The sequence below is a fragment of the Rhinolophus sinicus genome, chromosome 16 (assembly GCF_057876585.1).
Source record: "Rhinolophus sinicus isolate RSI-liver-muscle chromosome 16, RSI-T2T, whole genome shotgun sequence".
Lineage (NCBI taxonomy): Eukaryota > Metazoa > Chordata > Mammalia > Chiroptera > Rhinolophidae > Rhinolophus > Rhinolophus sinicus.
Genome location: NC_142516.1, coordinates 20800672 through 20817201, shown reverse-complemented (window position 1 = coordinate 20817201; position 16530 = coordinate 20800672). Strand labels below are relative to the sequence as shown.

General features: G+C 38.7%; 1 protein-coding gene across 1 annotated transcript in view; it reads right to left on the bottom strand.

The window, feature by feature from the left end:
* LOC109456985 (thioredoxin domain-containing protein 8) overlaps window positions 1-15742 on the bottom strand; it is a 43042-nt gene extending 27300 nt beyond the window's left edge. The window contains exons 1-3 of the mRNA XM_088792991.1: window positions 15342-15742; window positions 10447-10506; window positions 8267-8332 (exon numbers count right to left, since the gene is read on the bottom strand). Coding sequence (XP_088649117.1) covers window positions 8267-8332; window positions 10447-10506; window positions 15342-15479 — 264 coding nt within the window. The 5' untranslated portion in view covers window positions 15480-15742. The remainder of the gene's footprint in view (window positions 1-8266; window positions 8333-10446; window positions 10507-15341) is intronic.
* Window positions 15743-16530: the final 788 nt, after the last annotated feature.

The following is a 16530-nucleotide window of genomic DNA, read 5'->3' as shown; positions in this document are numbered from 1 at the left end:
ATCCACCCTGTTACCTGAGCCAGGTAACGCGTTAAAAATTCATATACACTCAGACAATTGCACACATTGTAAGCATACAGTTTGGAGAGTTATTACAAAAGAGAGCACACCGGCGTAACCATGTCGAGATCACGATGTAGAGCTTTACCAGTGCCCAGCCACCTCCGTCCCAATCAGTACCTCGTGCCCAAAAGCGACAACTAATCTGGTTTTTTCACCATACATTAGTTCGGTCTGTTTTTGAACTTTTATAAATAGAATTCTACAGTATGTAGTCTTCTGTGTCTGGCTTCTTTCACCCAACATGATGCTTATGAGGTTTATGTGTACAGGGGCAGTACATTCCTTTTTCAGTGCTTTTTAGTATTCTATTGCATGACTGTAACACAGTTTATCCATTTTGGTTATGACCACGAGTGCTGCTAGGAACATTCTTTTCTATATCTTTGTGGGGACACCTTTGGGGGGCATAGGAACACTCATTTCTGTGGGGTTGTAGTGTACCTAGAAGTAGGATTACTGAGTTCAGCTTTAGTAGGAGATACCAACAAGTTTTCAAAGCGATTGCATGAATTTACACTCCACCCACAGAGGAGGTGTGTTCTGGCTATTCTACATGCTTGACAACACTTGGTACTGTCAGTCTCTTTCCTGTTAGTCATTCTGGTGGCTTTGGGTGACATTACATTTGTCACTGAACTCCATGGATTTCCCTTCATCAACTTTCACCTGGGGTGTAGTAACAGCTCATAATTTTTTCCCTGTCTCCAGGCTTATGCCCCTTAGGTCCCCTCTCCCCATTGAAGCTCAAAAGCACAACTCTAGTTATCCTTCTTTGTAAAATTCTCCAATGTTTCTCTATCCTCATCAAATCCAAGTTTCTTATAAGGATTCCTTGATGTTGTCCTGTCTACCTCTACTGCCACTCCCTACTATAAACTCTGAACTCTAGCAACCCTTTCTAGTTGGAATTCATTTAACGAATACTGAAAGAGTGCCTACTGCGAGACAGATGCATTGTGAACAAGGCAGACAAACACCCCCTCGCAGAGCTCATCGTCTCCTGATCATTTAATAATTTTATATTATTGATGTATGATTCCCAAATGATTCCTGACATATCCCCAGACTATTTTATAACTCTTTGTTTCTCCCCGTCTTTCTCACTTGCTAATCTTAACCATCCTTCAAGATTTAGCTCAGGAAGCCTTCCTTGCAGTCTTTCTCTGGGATCTCATAGCACTCTCTATTAAACAGATAGGGACTGTACCTTATTTTACTTCCCTGCTTTTCTATCTAGCTCTGAACCTTACACGTAGGTGCTCTCTTCATGGTTTTAGGCCTGAAGTGAGTCGAACAAAGCTGATTTCTGGTCACTGAAGTAGGAGTCCAAGACTCTGGGTAGGGCTAAGTTTCAGGCACTGGAAGGCACACACTTATCATACTAACTGCTATTTTATTCTTTCTCTGTCCAGTTTGCCAAAGGCAAATGTTATATGTGTGTCTGCTTATCTAGCTTGAGACACAGGAGCTTCATAAACGTGGTTAACGAAGGAGGAGCAGTTTACTGATAAGAGCTTATTTCATACGCAGCTTTTCTCTTTTTGAAGAGATACATACGCAGGCAAACAGTATCTTCTTTCTGCCCCAAATGTTTTCTCACTTTGATGTGAATGTTTGGCTGTGTCTCTCAAAGGTGTGCTCTACTCTGAAGGCTTAGAAAGCAATGTTTACTTCTCTCTTCTCAATGCCTACATTTTTCATGTACTGTTGCCACCCAAGCAATGATTGCTAATGAAAATTATATGCTCCAGTTTGCAGAGACCACTGGGATATGGGGTGGCTGTCTGTGTATAACAGAACCACCTATGTCCAACAGTCAGTTTATAAAAATAACTTTCACTTGGATATTTTCAAGCATACATAAAAATAGACTAATAAATGGACTTCCCCATTTACCCATCACCCAGCTGCAACCAGAGGCAGTTTTTTGTGCCAAAGACATCCAATCACCTACAAAAAGTCTACTACTGCTACTGGGAAAATGGAAAGGGGCTGGGGACGATGGTCCCTTCCTAACAAATGGACTTCTGAGGGTATAAATTAAGGGGTCTGACTAATGGTGCACACATAGAATAATTATAACGAAACTTGGCCAGCTGATATGCAATTTGGTTGAGTGAGTAGTGAAGTTATATTTCAACTAGTCATATGAAAGTTCATCAACTTTTTAGACATCTATACTGAGCTAAAAACAACAACATCCTCAAAACAATAGCAACGATAACAACACAAACAAAAAAGCCCAAACAATCAACCAACACAAGACATTTGGGGGGAATAAGCTGTAGAAATGTTTATATGTACAATATAATTTTGTAATTTGTAATAGTATGATGTTCTTTTTCCTCCTTACGAAGGGTTACTAAGGGTAAGTCTTATTAATACGATGGGAGGGATACGTCTAATGAGAACTTTTAAAAGCACCTTAACCTTCTGTTTAGAGGTGGACAGTGTTAACGACAGTTTGTCCCTAAATTGGCAATTTTCTCTGACTCCACCAAGAGCCAATCCTTCCCCAGAACCACCTGCTTCACTTTGCAGGTGTTTGTACACTTCCCCTTTGACTTTCACAATACCCAGAGCAGGTCTTGCAATGCAAGCAGCTTAGTTAGTTAAGATTTTTGGAGCTGAGCCAAAGCAAACCAAGAAGGTAGGGCCTCTTAGAAACAGTCTGTTTCAAACAACTTGAATTTAGATGGACGTCAATTCAAGAACAGAGCATATAAAAGCAATCTACCTATTTTTTTTTTTCCTAATCAGTACTGGACTGCTTTTCAGGTTGTTCCAATGGTGAGATTTCAGTATAATACTAGTTTACTTTCATTTTGTTGTAGCTGATTTTGAAACTCTGCCTATATATCTGTTTCTTAGAGCTTTCATGGCATAAATAATGGCTAAAGTGCTTTTCTCCGTCTATGTTAGGAATTGACCAACTTTTCTTATAAAGGGCCTGATAATATCTATTTTAGGCTTTGCAGGCCATACGGTCTCTGTTGAAACTATTCAAATCTGATATTGTAGTGTGAACGTAGCCACAGACAATGTTTAAACAAATGGGCATAGCAGTGTTCCAGTAATACTTTATTTACAAAAACTGGTGGAGGGTCAGATTTGACCTTTGGGCTGTAGCCTGCCAACCCTTATTCTCTGCCATCAACTGAAGTTGTTGAGGAGACATGTGAACCTGCCTGAGAGCTAGTTACTCAATATGATGTGGATTTCTGTTGAAGGGAAAAAGGAGCACGAGTCTAATATGGGAATTCATTTTAAGCTATGCTGAGAGCAGGAAAAGTGATTTTGGACTCTGGCTGGAGGGCACCTCATTCTGCCCATTACTGGAAGTGTGCATGGGATGGAGCTTTGTTCTTGGGGATAAACATGATATTGGAACCATTTCCTTCAATGGCATATACTCCTGTTCTCATGATTCCATTGGAAAATCTGCTCAATTCTCCAGTGTTAGAAAAATATGCTTGTTTCCTATATCCCCTCATTGACTTCTCTCCAGGTCCAAAGGCAAGCTTATCAGTTAAGCCTAGATGAAGGTAAGAGCTCATGCCTATCTTTTCCCTTTTGGGGGTGTTCTGCTCAAGGGATAGGTCTGCTCTCCTCCCACTGTTCTTCTGCTTCTGGAAAGCACATCTGAAGTGGGCCTAAGGTCTGTTTTCTACAGATGGGTCGCTTTTGGGGGCTGATAGTTGTGGAAAGCAGCAGTACCTCCTCTACCTGGGTGGGGCTTTGCAGCCCCAGATTCTCATAGTTGGGTCATCTCAAGGTTCAGATTTCAAGGGATAGCAGAAAGTCTGTTGACACGGGTCCAAGCCACGTTCTTCAATTAGCACAAATTAACATTACTGCTACTTATTATAATAAAGGTGATATTTGATTTTCCACATGACTCAGGGTAAGAAAAAAGTTAACAGAGCAGGTCTGGTTGCTTACTACTTTCATGTCTCCAAGAGAACTATGATGGAAACGTCATCCACCCACCCCCAGGGAATGTGGCCTCCTGAGTGTTCTTTGTGTTAGTGATTGATGACTTTGTTCTATATATCTGGAGTGATGGACCATGGCACCCTGCTTTGTCAAGTTGCTTTGTATAAACCTCAATATTGATGATATATACCTGGTTTTATTCTTGGGGTCCTGTTTCTACTGTACGGCTCATTGTGTAGCAATGGTTGCCTAGTACGACATGTCTATGTGATCAGTCCCCACATAAAGACCTCAGACTCTGAGACTCAAAAGGGCATCCCTAGGCAGAGACCTTCCACACACGTCCCTAAAGTTCATTGCTAGAGAGAGAGAGTACCCCTATGTGTCCTCAGACAAGAAAGAATATCAGAAGGCTGGACTTGTATGGACTCCATCAATACATATCTTTTCCTGCTGCTTTTACTCTGCATTCTTTGCTGTAATAAATCTTAGCCGTGAGTACAACCTGCTGTTGAGTCTTGTAAGTCTTTCTGAAGAATCACCCAATGAAATACTCCCATATTTCAACAAATGAGTTTAAAATTCAGAGAACGGGGCTGTGACTGGGGTGTAAAATTTAAATGGTGCCAGGAACTCAGTCATCAAGATAAATAATATTTTAACAACTATCTGAAAAAGTTTTACAAGTTAATGCAAAAATCCCTGAATAACAAAATATCAAAAATTCAAATAAAGACAGGATTCCACCACAGACCTGCAATTTCCTGCCTCACTTGCCTCACCCTAATCCCTGCCCTGGAGAAACGAGGTACACAAGTAATTACAGCCTTTCACTTGCTAAAACCAAGAGCAGCACCTTTGGCAATGATGCTAAAGGTTGCTAAACGGTGGGGTTGCTCCACTTCTCTCGCTCAAGTCTTGCCTCTTCCAGTCAATTGATTTTTGCTAATGTATCAGCTGCTAGGGGGCTGGTATGTAACCTCTTTCTGGGATCTGCCCTTCAGAGCCCTGAAGACCACGTGAGAGTTTTCTTTTTTCCCCTCAGGCAGAACCCTTCCGTGTTTAACAGAATCCTTAACAGGTTGCATAGGTAACTCCTCAGAGCTAAGATGACTTTGCTTAAATGGATATCGTAAGTATTCCAAGAGCTGTAGAGGTCGCTCATAACCTTTACTTCTAAACTTCTAAATATTTATACATTTTCAGGCAGATAGGTGTACAGGTAGAGCCTGGAGCTCTAAGATCAGCTACATTTTATAGTATGTACCAAGGTCAGTGCTAGGCTGCGTATATACATTATTGCGAATTTTCATGACAATCATTCAAAACATGTGACATAGTCCCTGTTTCACAATATAGGAAACTGAACCTCGAGGTGGTTAAGGCGCATTGCCAGCATCACCCACTAGTAAGAAGCAGAGATGGGGTTAACCTACGGCTGCCTGACTCCAGAGACGGCAAAAACTAGCTGCAGACAGTCTTGTGGAAGGTGGGGGAGGGTGGTGAAGCACTATTTTTTATGAAATTGAACAGTGAGCATTTGGGAGGGTGATTTTTCCAGGGACCACCATCCTCCTCACTTCCTACTGTCTCACCTATTGTCCCTGCCTGACCCTTGGAGACACTGAGTTTTTGACCGCTGCTTCCAACACTGTCCTCTTTTCAGCACACAATGGTGCCACCTTCTTGGGATTCTTTTCACCTCTGTACCTACTCCAAGGGGGGTACTTGCTGGAAATGACTTCCATGACTTCAGCCAGAGTCCGGTGCTTCACAGTCATAAGGGCAAGGGTATCCTCCCAATTAATATGAGAACGCGGTTCTTTTCTTAATTATTCATTTGTGAATAATTCATTATTAGCATCTATGTACCCATATACCATCACTCTTATGAGTGGACTGAAGTGCTTTGGGAAGCCATTTTATTCTCATATCAAAAAGTGACAGATGGAACCAACTGTTGACCGTGGTTCCGTATCTAAGCAGCTGGCCAAGACTTGCTAAGTCTTTGTTACTCCACCCTTCCCCTGCTACACGGAGCCAAAGTTATTAACCGAGGGGATCCAATGATGGGCTTTAGAGACTCACTGAATAGCCTAGTATTATATGCATCTTTCAGTTTATAAGCATATGTGTATTTTTCTGGAGTTGTTTATATTCGTTACTGGATTTCAAAAGGGTCTATAGACCAAATTTATGAACTACTTATAATAAAATACATTATAGTATACATTATATGCTGGTTACAAAAACTAGCTAAAGTTTTGGATGCCCCATGTGGAAGGCACCACATGAAGGCATTTTTTTTTTTTAAATCCAGTTAATCTTACGGGAAGATGATGTGAGGTCCCAGATGAAAACACTAAGGAACACATCAGAAAGGAACAAACCTACCTTATATATTACCTGGAATTTGCATTGGCTGTCCTGTGCTCTACAACTGTGAAACAATTACAGCTGTTGTTTACAGCACATCTCTGCCAGATGTTCCTCCAACCTCTGCAGGAAAACTTCCAGCACTGGGGAATGCCCACTGTGGACCATGGCTCTAGGTCACGGTTATGTAGCTTCATTGTTTTCGTTTATTTTTAAAGTTTTGTTTATATTCTATATATCTTAAAACTATTTGAAACTAGCTAGAATCAAGAGTGAGACAGAATAACGAAATCACAAAAGGATGATGCAGAGTGGATATGGTCGTTAGGGAATGCCAGGAAACTGGTGAAGGGAGGATATTGTATTTGAGCAGTGGAGGTAATCCTGAGATTCTTGGCAGCAATAGAAAAGAGAAACCCAAGGGATTCCCTACGTCTTCTGATTGAATGCAAAGGAGCAGAGCATATTTTCAAGGGAGGCCAAGCTTCTCCAAAGTCTGTGTTTTAGGAGGAATTATCATTAGGCTTTTTGTACAATGCACATTGAAAAAGGCCTAATGGACAGTGGCTCTCTGCCAGTGGGTAGAGGGCTGGAGCAGAATGAAAAGCATGCAGTCAAGATGCAGTGGGTGGAATGGATTTCCAAAGCAGAAAGCATCCTCATTTCTGAGATAGAAGAGAGGATAATAAAAGATGACAAAGAATTTGACATGTAGGTGGGGGAGGCTGAGGGTGCATATGTTAAATCGCTTCAATTTTCAAGTAAAAACTCAAGAGAGGGAATAGGTAGCCTTATTTTTTGTAAACATTATTTAAATCTATTGTACCAATTATATTACAGCAAGCACATACGAACAAACAGAAGCTGAATATAAATTTCTATAACTAGCATATAAAGTGCTTTCATTCTTTATGTTGCAGACAATCTTTACAAAGTTTAAGCATGAATTTTTTTTACTTTATATATATTCTTCATAACACTTTTAAATTGCATACTGTTTCATTGGGTAGATGCATCATAAATCATTTAGCCATTCTACTAAAAAAAGGCATTTAGCTTGCTTCCATATTTTATTAGAAATAAGACTACCATTACTATACACTTAGCTGCTTATTTTTTCTTGAGGTATATCTGTAGCAGAAGTTCCCCCGAATGGAATCATTTTTTGAAAGGGAATGAAATGTTTGTTTCTCTTGTGTTGCAAAATCATCTTTCATAAGGTACACAGAATTGTCAAGGCTCCCAGCCATGGATGTTTCCATTGAAAATTACTAGTTTCATCACACACCAAGTATTTTGGACATTTTATTCCATTAATATCTTCAAGATAACAACTATCATACCATACTGAGCACTTAATGTGTCAGGATGGGTCTAAACACTTTAGTCAACAAGGAAACTAAGACACAAAGAGATTGCTAAGTAAACTGCTAGGAAATGGCAGATCTGGTATTTGAACCAAGGAAATTTGAATCCAAATCTGCATGGTCAATTACTATGCTATATTGCCTTGTGATAGTTTTTGATTAACATTTCTCCCAAGTGTTGTTAACAACTTGTATAATATACATTTATGTGAGAATTTCATTATATTCTTTTTCTGTAAGATCCTTTTTGAGTGCTTCTGCTACAGACAGAGATAATAGAAGGTATATCTTATGGATTTGGACACCTCAGATGGTCTGAATGAGGAGATTTATTATAATTCATGCATTTTTTTTTACTCCTTGCCAATATGTAAAGTTCAGAAACTAAGAATTACATTGCTAAGGATTAAAACTAAATGCAGTTGTTTCATCCATCCAGGAAAACCCAGTTTTTTTGTTTTTTGTTTTAGACTCTGATAGTTCTATAATCTATTACAACTCTGCCAGTTACCATGGAAACATACCTTTTGGGCTTGCTTGAACATCTGAAATGTGGGTATTGCTCTGATGTGATAAGTTTGGGCCAACTCCTGGGAAAGAAAAGACATGGCATGAAGTCACAATTTTGGTCTCCTCTCTCCGAACCAAGTATGGTACTTGGTGACTTCTCAGGAGGCATGTTCAAAAGCTTTAAGTATAGCTGACATTTTACAGGCTCTCCTGTCAATAAGTTTTCTAACATATCCTCAAAGCCTCCAGGAATGTTGCAATAGAAAATGACGTTCCCAGTATTCCTGAGCTTTCTCACTCCAGAGCTCTTGAAGAGGGGAGAGAGATGGAGGCCAAAACAGAATGAACTAAAGTACTAAATGAGTTCAATTTAAAAGAGCATGTGAAAAATTTCATAGGGGTACTAGTGAAATCCAATATGGAGAGAAAATATTACCAAAAAAAATTAGAGTAAAAATATCTTTATAACTCGTACTTGAAATATGGGGTCATATAATGGCCTACCATTTTAAGTAAGGCTTACATGTTTCTTTTTTATTTTAAGCCTCATTCCTCTTCACTTCCCATTTTTGTGAAAAATTTGAAGCCAAAAGAAAAGAAAAATGTCAAAATTTTAATTGTTTTAATCGATTATAATCTGCTGTCAAATGCCAGTTTTTGTTTATCTTGTTTAGGAGTTAAAAGAAAATTCACCACCCATAGGATCAACAGACTTGGACTTTTCTCTCTAATATACTTATCACTTCACGGCACTAAATCTTCCCCTGCCACCTACCACACACACACACACACACACACACACACACACACACACACACAAAATTATAATTTTCATATGACAACAATGACAACAACTAATACATGAATTACTGTTATGAAAGAAAAGTGTGTATTTTATTTCACCTTAAAAGACAAAGAGCGATAATCAAAAAGGCAAACAATAATGTGTTGGTGAGGATGTGGAGAAACCATAACACTCATAAATTGCTAGTGGGAATGTAAACTGGTGCAACCACTTTAGAAAACAGTTTGTCAGTTCCTCAAAAAGTTAAACATAGAGTTACCAGATGACCCAGCGATTCTACTCCTACATATATACCTAAGAGAAATGAAGACATATTAAAGAGCAGAATGGGTGAATAACAGATTTGTTGTTATTCTAAAGCTCCAATTCAATCTAATGTATGCATAGGGCACAAGTTATTGTTGTTTTCCTCATTATAAATGAACAACTTGTAGACATATTTTGTGTGTTAATGAGGCATGTATTTGTTTGTTTGTTTGTTTGTTTTCTGCCCTTTGCCAAGGAGTCCCACTTTATTTGGAATATATCCTAAGAACGTTTTAAAAAGTAGAGGGTTATATACAAGCATGCAGTGTTAATTATAACACGGAAAAAAGGTATGCAACAAGCGTCCATGAATCCTATCAACAGTTAAGCACCTCCTGGTACATCTATATGACGAAATAGTTCACAGCAGTAAAAACAACGTTAGGAGCAGGTGCTTATGATTTAGTAAGCAAACAAAAGTTGATACAAACTCCCATATACAATATACTTTAACTACGTAAAAAATATGTGAACAGAAAAATGAAAATCTGAATGAGGCACGTTTTGACTGAGGACATGAGGCTGATGATTTTGGGGGTGGGGTGGGGTGAAGAGGGAAGGCTCTGGGGACATGAAAGAGGGTTTCCTGGAATTCCCTGTGATGTTTCAAAACTCCCACAAAAAGCACAAGGTACAATAAGAGGAAAGCAAGAGATATTAACATGTGTGTAATACACTGAGTCAGAAATTGATCAATAATCTGTTGCATGGTTGAAAATCATTTTTCATCTTGGACCCACCTCCAACCAACTGGTGTTGTCTGCCTCAAACAACTCTGTTGAGCAGATTTCTGGGGCAGAGTCCAGAGCAAGTGGTGAAGAGTGTTGGGATAGATCAGTGAAGCCCACCATAGTATAGGAGGGAGGGCAGAGGAGCAGTGAGAGAGCCATGTATTTGCTGCCTTGTTTTGTAACACAAAACATACAAGAGCATTGTGAAGGATTTTACTACAGTTTATCACAAAAAGTCATGAAATTCTACTAGACTTAAGTTGATTGTAATCACTGAGACAGTACTCTCAGTGACATAACGACATTGCCTTCAGTTTTTATGTATCTCCACGGAAGGATTGAAGATCCTTACCCAAGAATTGTCCACATCCACGATAGCAAACATTACATTTTGGTATTGCAGAGACATTGCCTTGAAAAGAAAAGAATAAAAATTCCCTATTACCTTAGTGTTCATGTTAAATTACGCACTGGAAGTATCTTTTGGCAAAAACAAGAAATGAACAAGAAGTTTGTTAAAGAGAGCTAGGCATCATTTGGCGTTTTCACTGCTGCCTAGAATTTGAAGCACCAAAGTAAAATGTCAGATGATGCCAAGGTCAAACAAAGGTCAATGGCAGGAGTCCAAAGAACACAACTGAACATTAGAGTTTCAAAGTTGGAAAAAACAAAACAAAACACAAAGCAAAGAAATAATGAAATATACGTGGTGGACCCAGACTTACTCTGTGGGATGGAGGAAGTGATAGTAGCTTCATCCTGGTGGGGAGTCTGTCTTCAGTGGTCTTCAAAATGTAGGTATCTCTGAACCAAATACTCAAACTTTGCATTTACCTTCTCTTGCCACGCTTTTTGGGGGTTGGTGGAACTAGTGGTGGTAAAAGGCTCTTATGGCTGAGGTGATATAAAAATATTTGTGCTAACCGTTAGCCTAATTGTTTTCTGCCCCCATTGCCAGCTTTCTGTGCTTTACTGTGTATTGAAACTGCATTTTCCAGGATCCTTTGCCAGCTGTCTTCCAGTTAGGTTCTGCCAGTGGGAAACATTTACAGGAAAATGGAACGTGGGAGGCCAGAAGAAGCAAATCTCTTCTGCTTCTCTTTTGTTCTGGAAGCATCTTTGGCAGTGGAGGTGATGCTGGTGTTAGTAATGGGTCTGGGGGTTAGTAGATGCAGTAGCAGCAACAGCCTGCAAATGTCAGCTCCTGGTTTTTATTTATTTTTTTCAGATAGCTGTGTTCTTACTTTAAGGATACTTAACAGCATATTGATTTGTTTGTTTTTACATTGTATTTCAAGCATACCCAGTGACCTATTCCAAATGAGATCTCTCTCAGATCGGGTGTAAGATATTCTGAGCTTGGCCAAGTGGAAACAGTAACAGATGGAGCTATCACCGGGGGTTGCTGTCATGTAAAACCAGAGGAGGCATCGCATGGAGTGAGTAGTGGATATGTGCACAGTTCTGTTGTAGGGTTCTTTCCAGTTGTTTTTCCATGGATAGTGACTGAAGTGGGGGTTCCTTCTTCAAAGACTCATCAAGATGGTCAAATTGGAGGATAATAGACACAAAAGCCTTTGGAGTTTCAGATATGAAAAACAAAAAGGATGCTGATTTTGATTGGCAGCGTATCCATGCCTGGCAGGAAAATGGTGTCGCCCAAGAACTCTGCGGCAACTGATTTGTGCTTTTCAAGTTTGAATATATAGGCACATTCCCCAGTAAGAGTCGTGGGATTGGATTTGACCTGTGTGGACACCTGTTTCCCAGGATCTGTTCTGTTTATGAAGTTTTCAGAGCCTCCCAAGTCTGTCAGGAAATACACAGTTATTTTTGTATCAAATAGTAGCCAATTGATATGGTATAGAAGTGTGTTCCTTGCTAGACTGGAGTTCCCGTGTGGGCATTGTCTTCCTTTGCTATCCCCACTCCATCGATCTAGGATCCCCTCCCCACCACAACAACAACTCTTTCTTCTGTTCTTCCTCATATATAATCTGTTATTGTTTGGTCACCTATTCTGTTGATCTGAACTGTAAACTATCTCCTGAATCTTTTTTTCCTCCAAAAACCACCAAATCTCCAAAACTGAGCTTGTTGTTCACCATAGGTTACTTGCCTTCAGTTTCTCAAACCCATTCTTAAACAACGCTGGCAAAAGTGTTTTCTAAAATCCACACTTGATCATGGAAAACTCCTTCTTAAAATTCTTCTGACTCTATAGCAACTCATTAAGTTATCACACAAAGTCCTTCTTGATCTGGCCTCAGCTTCCTGTTTGCAGCTCATTTGTTGCCACTTCCACTGTGTACACTGTAAGTTAGCCTCACAGACCACTTGCCTTTGCAGGATCACACCATGCAATTTCTCAACAAATTTACAGCCTTTCCCTTCCCAAAAACGCTCTTTCTAGGCTTCTATGCCTGGTGACCTTCTTAGCCCAGAGTCAGCAAACTATGCTCTGTAAACCAAAGCCAGCTCTCCACTTGGTCTTGTAAATAAAGTTTTATTGAAACACAGCTTACCCAATCATTTATGTTTTGCCACTGGCGGCTTTTGTGCCATAACAGCAAAGCTGAGTAGTTATGACAGAGATCATATGACTCGCAAACCTGAAAATATTGATTTTCTGGTGTTTAATAGAAAAAGTTTGCTGACCCTGCTCTTAGTCATCAAGGCCTAGATCAAATGGGACTATAGAATTTACCTAAGACTTGAAGTTTTCAATCACTTCTTAAAAATCACAGTGTTATAATTCATCCTTTTTTCTTATTGCAATTCGTTCTTTAGCAGAGTCTCTGTGGATAGTAAAGTTTTAGTTTTTGAGTGTCTGAAATGTCTTGAATTCTTACCCCTCCTTGAATAATCGTTTAACTAGATAACTTCCATTCCACTTTCCTTCAGAGCCTGAAAGGGAAAAAAAGATTTCTTGGACTCCCTTGCAGCTAGAGTTCTGGATGCAAATTGGTTTTACCAGTGAAGTGCATGCAGGTGAGTCTTAGAAGAAAGAAGCTACTTTCTTTTTGTCTTTGGAAGTTCCTGCTGGAAAGCAAGACTGTAGGTATCGAAAGGTAGTTGTGCTGGAGGCAGAGCAGACACCAGACTTAAGGATCCAGTGTCCCCACATCAGCCTCCTGGATGTCCAGAAGCAGTTGTAGCAGCAGTAGCTTCCTGATTCTGTTTCTGACTCCCGACTGCTGCTCTGTTGGTATATATATATATATATATATATATATATATATATATATATATACCTTTTCTCTCAGTGGAGGCTCCCATCTTTCCTCATTTCTGATTATGGCAAAGTTAGGATCCCTGTAGGTGGGTCCTTGGTGTTCTGATAGAGTCATTCATGGAGTCCAGTCCAGAGCCCATTTGTCCAGTATTCTAGTAAATTTATAAGCATTAAATTCCTTGTATCAAAATTCTTTTCTGTCTAATTTGGTTTCTGTTTCCTGCTTTGCTCTCTGGCTGAGAGAGTGACCTAGAGTAAGCAAAACTTTTTCTCCAATCCCCTATGTACTTACTGTGAGCTTTTAAAAAAATCACACACATAATTATACACATGGATACATTTTCTTGCAAAATTTAAACATTATAAGAAAAATAAAGCAAAACATGAACTTCTCCCATTCACAATCTTTCCTCAATTTTCACTCCCTTTCACAGAAAAAAAAATTGTTTGATATGCATCATTCTGCTCCCCTTTGTCTACACGTATGTATATAGTTACACACACATGTGTCTGTTTGTAGGATCTCTATTTGACATATGGGACCATACCGTATAAAATTTTCTATATTGGGCATTTTACTAAATACTATGTTGTCTTAGAGATCTATGGGTCTACTTGATGCTTTCTAGTAGTATTTCACAGTATGGACGAACCAAAATTTATTGTAAAACTACGTTTGCATTAGTCTGGATTCCAACAGAAAACAGATGGCATATTCAAATTAGGATTATTCAGGGAAGTTTATGTCCAAAGGGCTAACTATAACCAAATATAAAGGTAAAGAGCGATGTAGGAGTAGCTACGGGAGCCTGGACATAACAGCAGCTGAGTTAGGACTCAAAGGTATGAAGGGAGGGAGAGGTTACCAAACCTTAGGTTCCACTGTCCTTTACGAAAATGCCTCTTGTTGGCTGTTGGAGTTTGATCAGCTTTGACTTCGTGGCATGTGAGTATATTTACACTCATGAAGCTGAAGACTGGTGATTCTCTTAAACTTTTAAGTGTCAGAATAAAGGGCCTGTCAGATAGTACAATGTCCATCTGGATCTTCTAAGAATTTTAGGTATAGAATGGATGCTGAGATGTCATATAGCTAATTTCTCTATTTAGATATAAGTTTATTTTAAATTAAAGGTCAGAAGCTGTGACTGTGGTTAGAATTAATTCAGATGGATTCAAAGGTTAAAGTAAAAAAGTTGAAATGTTAGAAACCTCGCTGAAAACAAAGCAGAGTATTTTCACTTGTGCAGAGGAATCAAAACTTCTTTATATTTGAAGGAGTAGATTTCACAAAATTGACAGTAAATGTAAAACTTCTGCCCAATAAGGAGAAATGAAAAGAAAATGCCCTGAAGTTCTCTCCGCATCATGTTATACCAAAAATAAATAAGTAAAATGGTGAAAACTTTTAAATGGGGCAATAGGAAAATAAACTAGATAAAACACTGTAGAGACATTAAATTATAATCTGGAGAATCTACAAAAGCATGAACCAATGTGTATGTGGAAAAAAGATCTGAATAGAAATGCATGATTATATTCTACTAAGTAGAATACTTTAGTAAAATATTTTACAAAGTAGATCAAAGATACAAAAGGAATATGTAAGACATATGATTTGTTCTCATAATAGGGTTGAAAGATTGGGGGTAGTTTATTCCTTTATATTACAGTTAACAAGTATCATGTTATCTGTAGTCTATTCCAATATTTAAAAGAAAAGAAGTTCTGAATTCTGGAACTTTGGTAAAATGTCACTATTATGAATAATCCATTCACTTGTATAATTGTACTCTTTTGCACATACTGATGTTCCTTGCAGATTTATCCACAGACAAGTACTAATTATCTACTTAGATCTTGGTATATTATCTTCAGGCTAATAAGGATGTTTCAAAAAACTATGATTCCATAATGGCTCGTAAGTGCCAAACTTTAAAGATTTTCTGGGAAAACTCTTTGGGGACTTTAATTCCTTCCAAAACTATGAACTAGAGATTGATGATACTTACATGAACAAGAGGACAAATCTTTTGGCAGGCATCACACCATTTTGCTGAAAATTCAACCACTACGAGTTTGCAGCCAGCAGATTTCAAAAATGTTTTGAATTCATCCTGAGTCAAGGACATAAATGAGGAAATGTGCATAATCACTGAATCTCATCAGGTCTTGCAAAGAATCAAAGGACAGGTTAGTTCTTAGAAACCTTCACCAGGTGTCCCACCTCATTGTTCCCCAGGTGACCCAACCTTTCCTAAATGTTCGAGGTCATATATATTTACCTTTTTTTTTTCCTGGTTATCTTGTTTTGTATTTATTTACTTATTGTTGTTTTTAAAAAATATTTCAATTACAGTTGATATTCAATATTATTTTATGTTAGTTTCAGGTGTACAACATAGTGATTAGACATTTCTTTAATTTATGCAATGATCTCCTTGATTAGTCTGGTACCCACCTGTCACCATAGATAGTTATCACAATACTATTGACTATAGTCCCTATGCTGTACTTTACACCCGTGACTATTTTGTAACTCACAATTTGTACTTAATCCCTTCACCTTTTTCACCCAGCCCTCCAAACCCCCTACCATCTGGAACCATCAGTTAGTTCTCTGTATCTGTGAATGTCCCTACTTTGTTTTTTTTGTATATTTTGTTCTTTAGATTCCACATACAAATGAGATCATATGGTATTTGTCTTTCTCTGTCTGACTTATTTCACTTAGCATAATACGCTCTAGGTATTGATCCTTGTAGGTACACACACGGGATGATAAATCCACACACACAATATTTAGTCTATTTACCAAATATGGTTGCTGATGGCTGATTGCTTCTGGGAAGCGACTGAAATTGGCCGGTGAGAGATAAGGAGTGGAGCGTGAGGGTGAACAGTTGCTCATCTATATTTGATTCTTTAAAACAAGGATGTAAACATGCATTAATAGTGAAATTTAAAAGGAGAAGAACTAATCTAACACTGGAATCACTTCTTGTTTTTGTTTTGTTTTGTTTTTAGGGCACGATCATTATTAAAACTATCATTCAAACCACACATTTAAGGATTTGACATGCTCCCTGATGAATATCTTAAGTGAATTTTCCAGCAACTGTCCATATTATCTAAGTAAAGTAAGGTTCCCCTTCCTGGGACCTCTGCATCTCTCCTTGCTTTATGAACAGTGACGGTCCT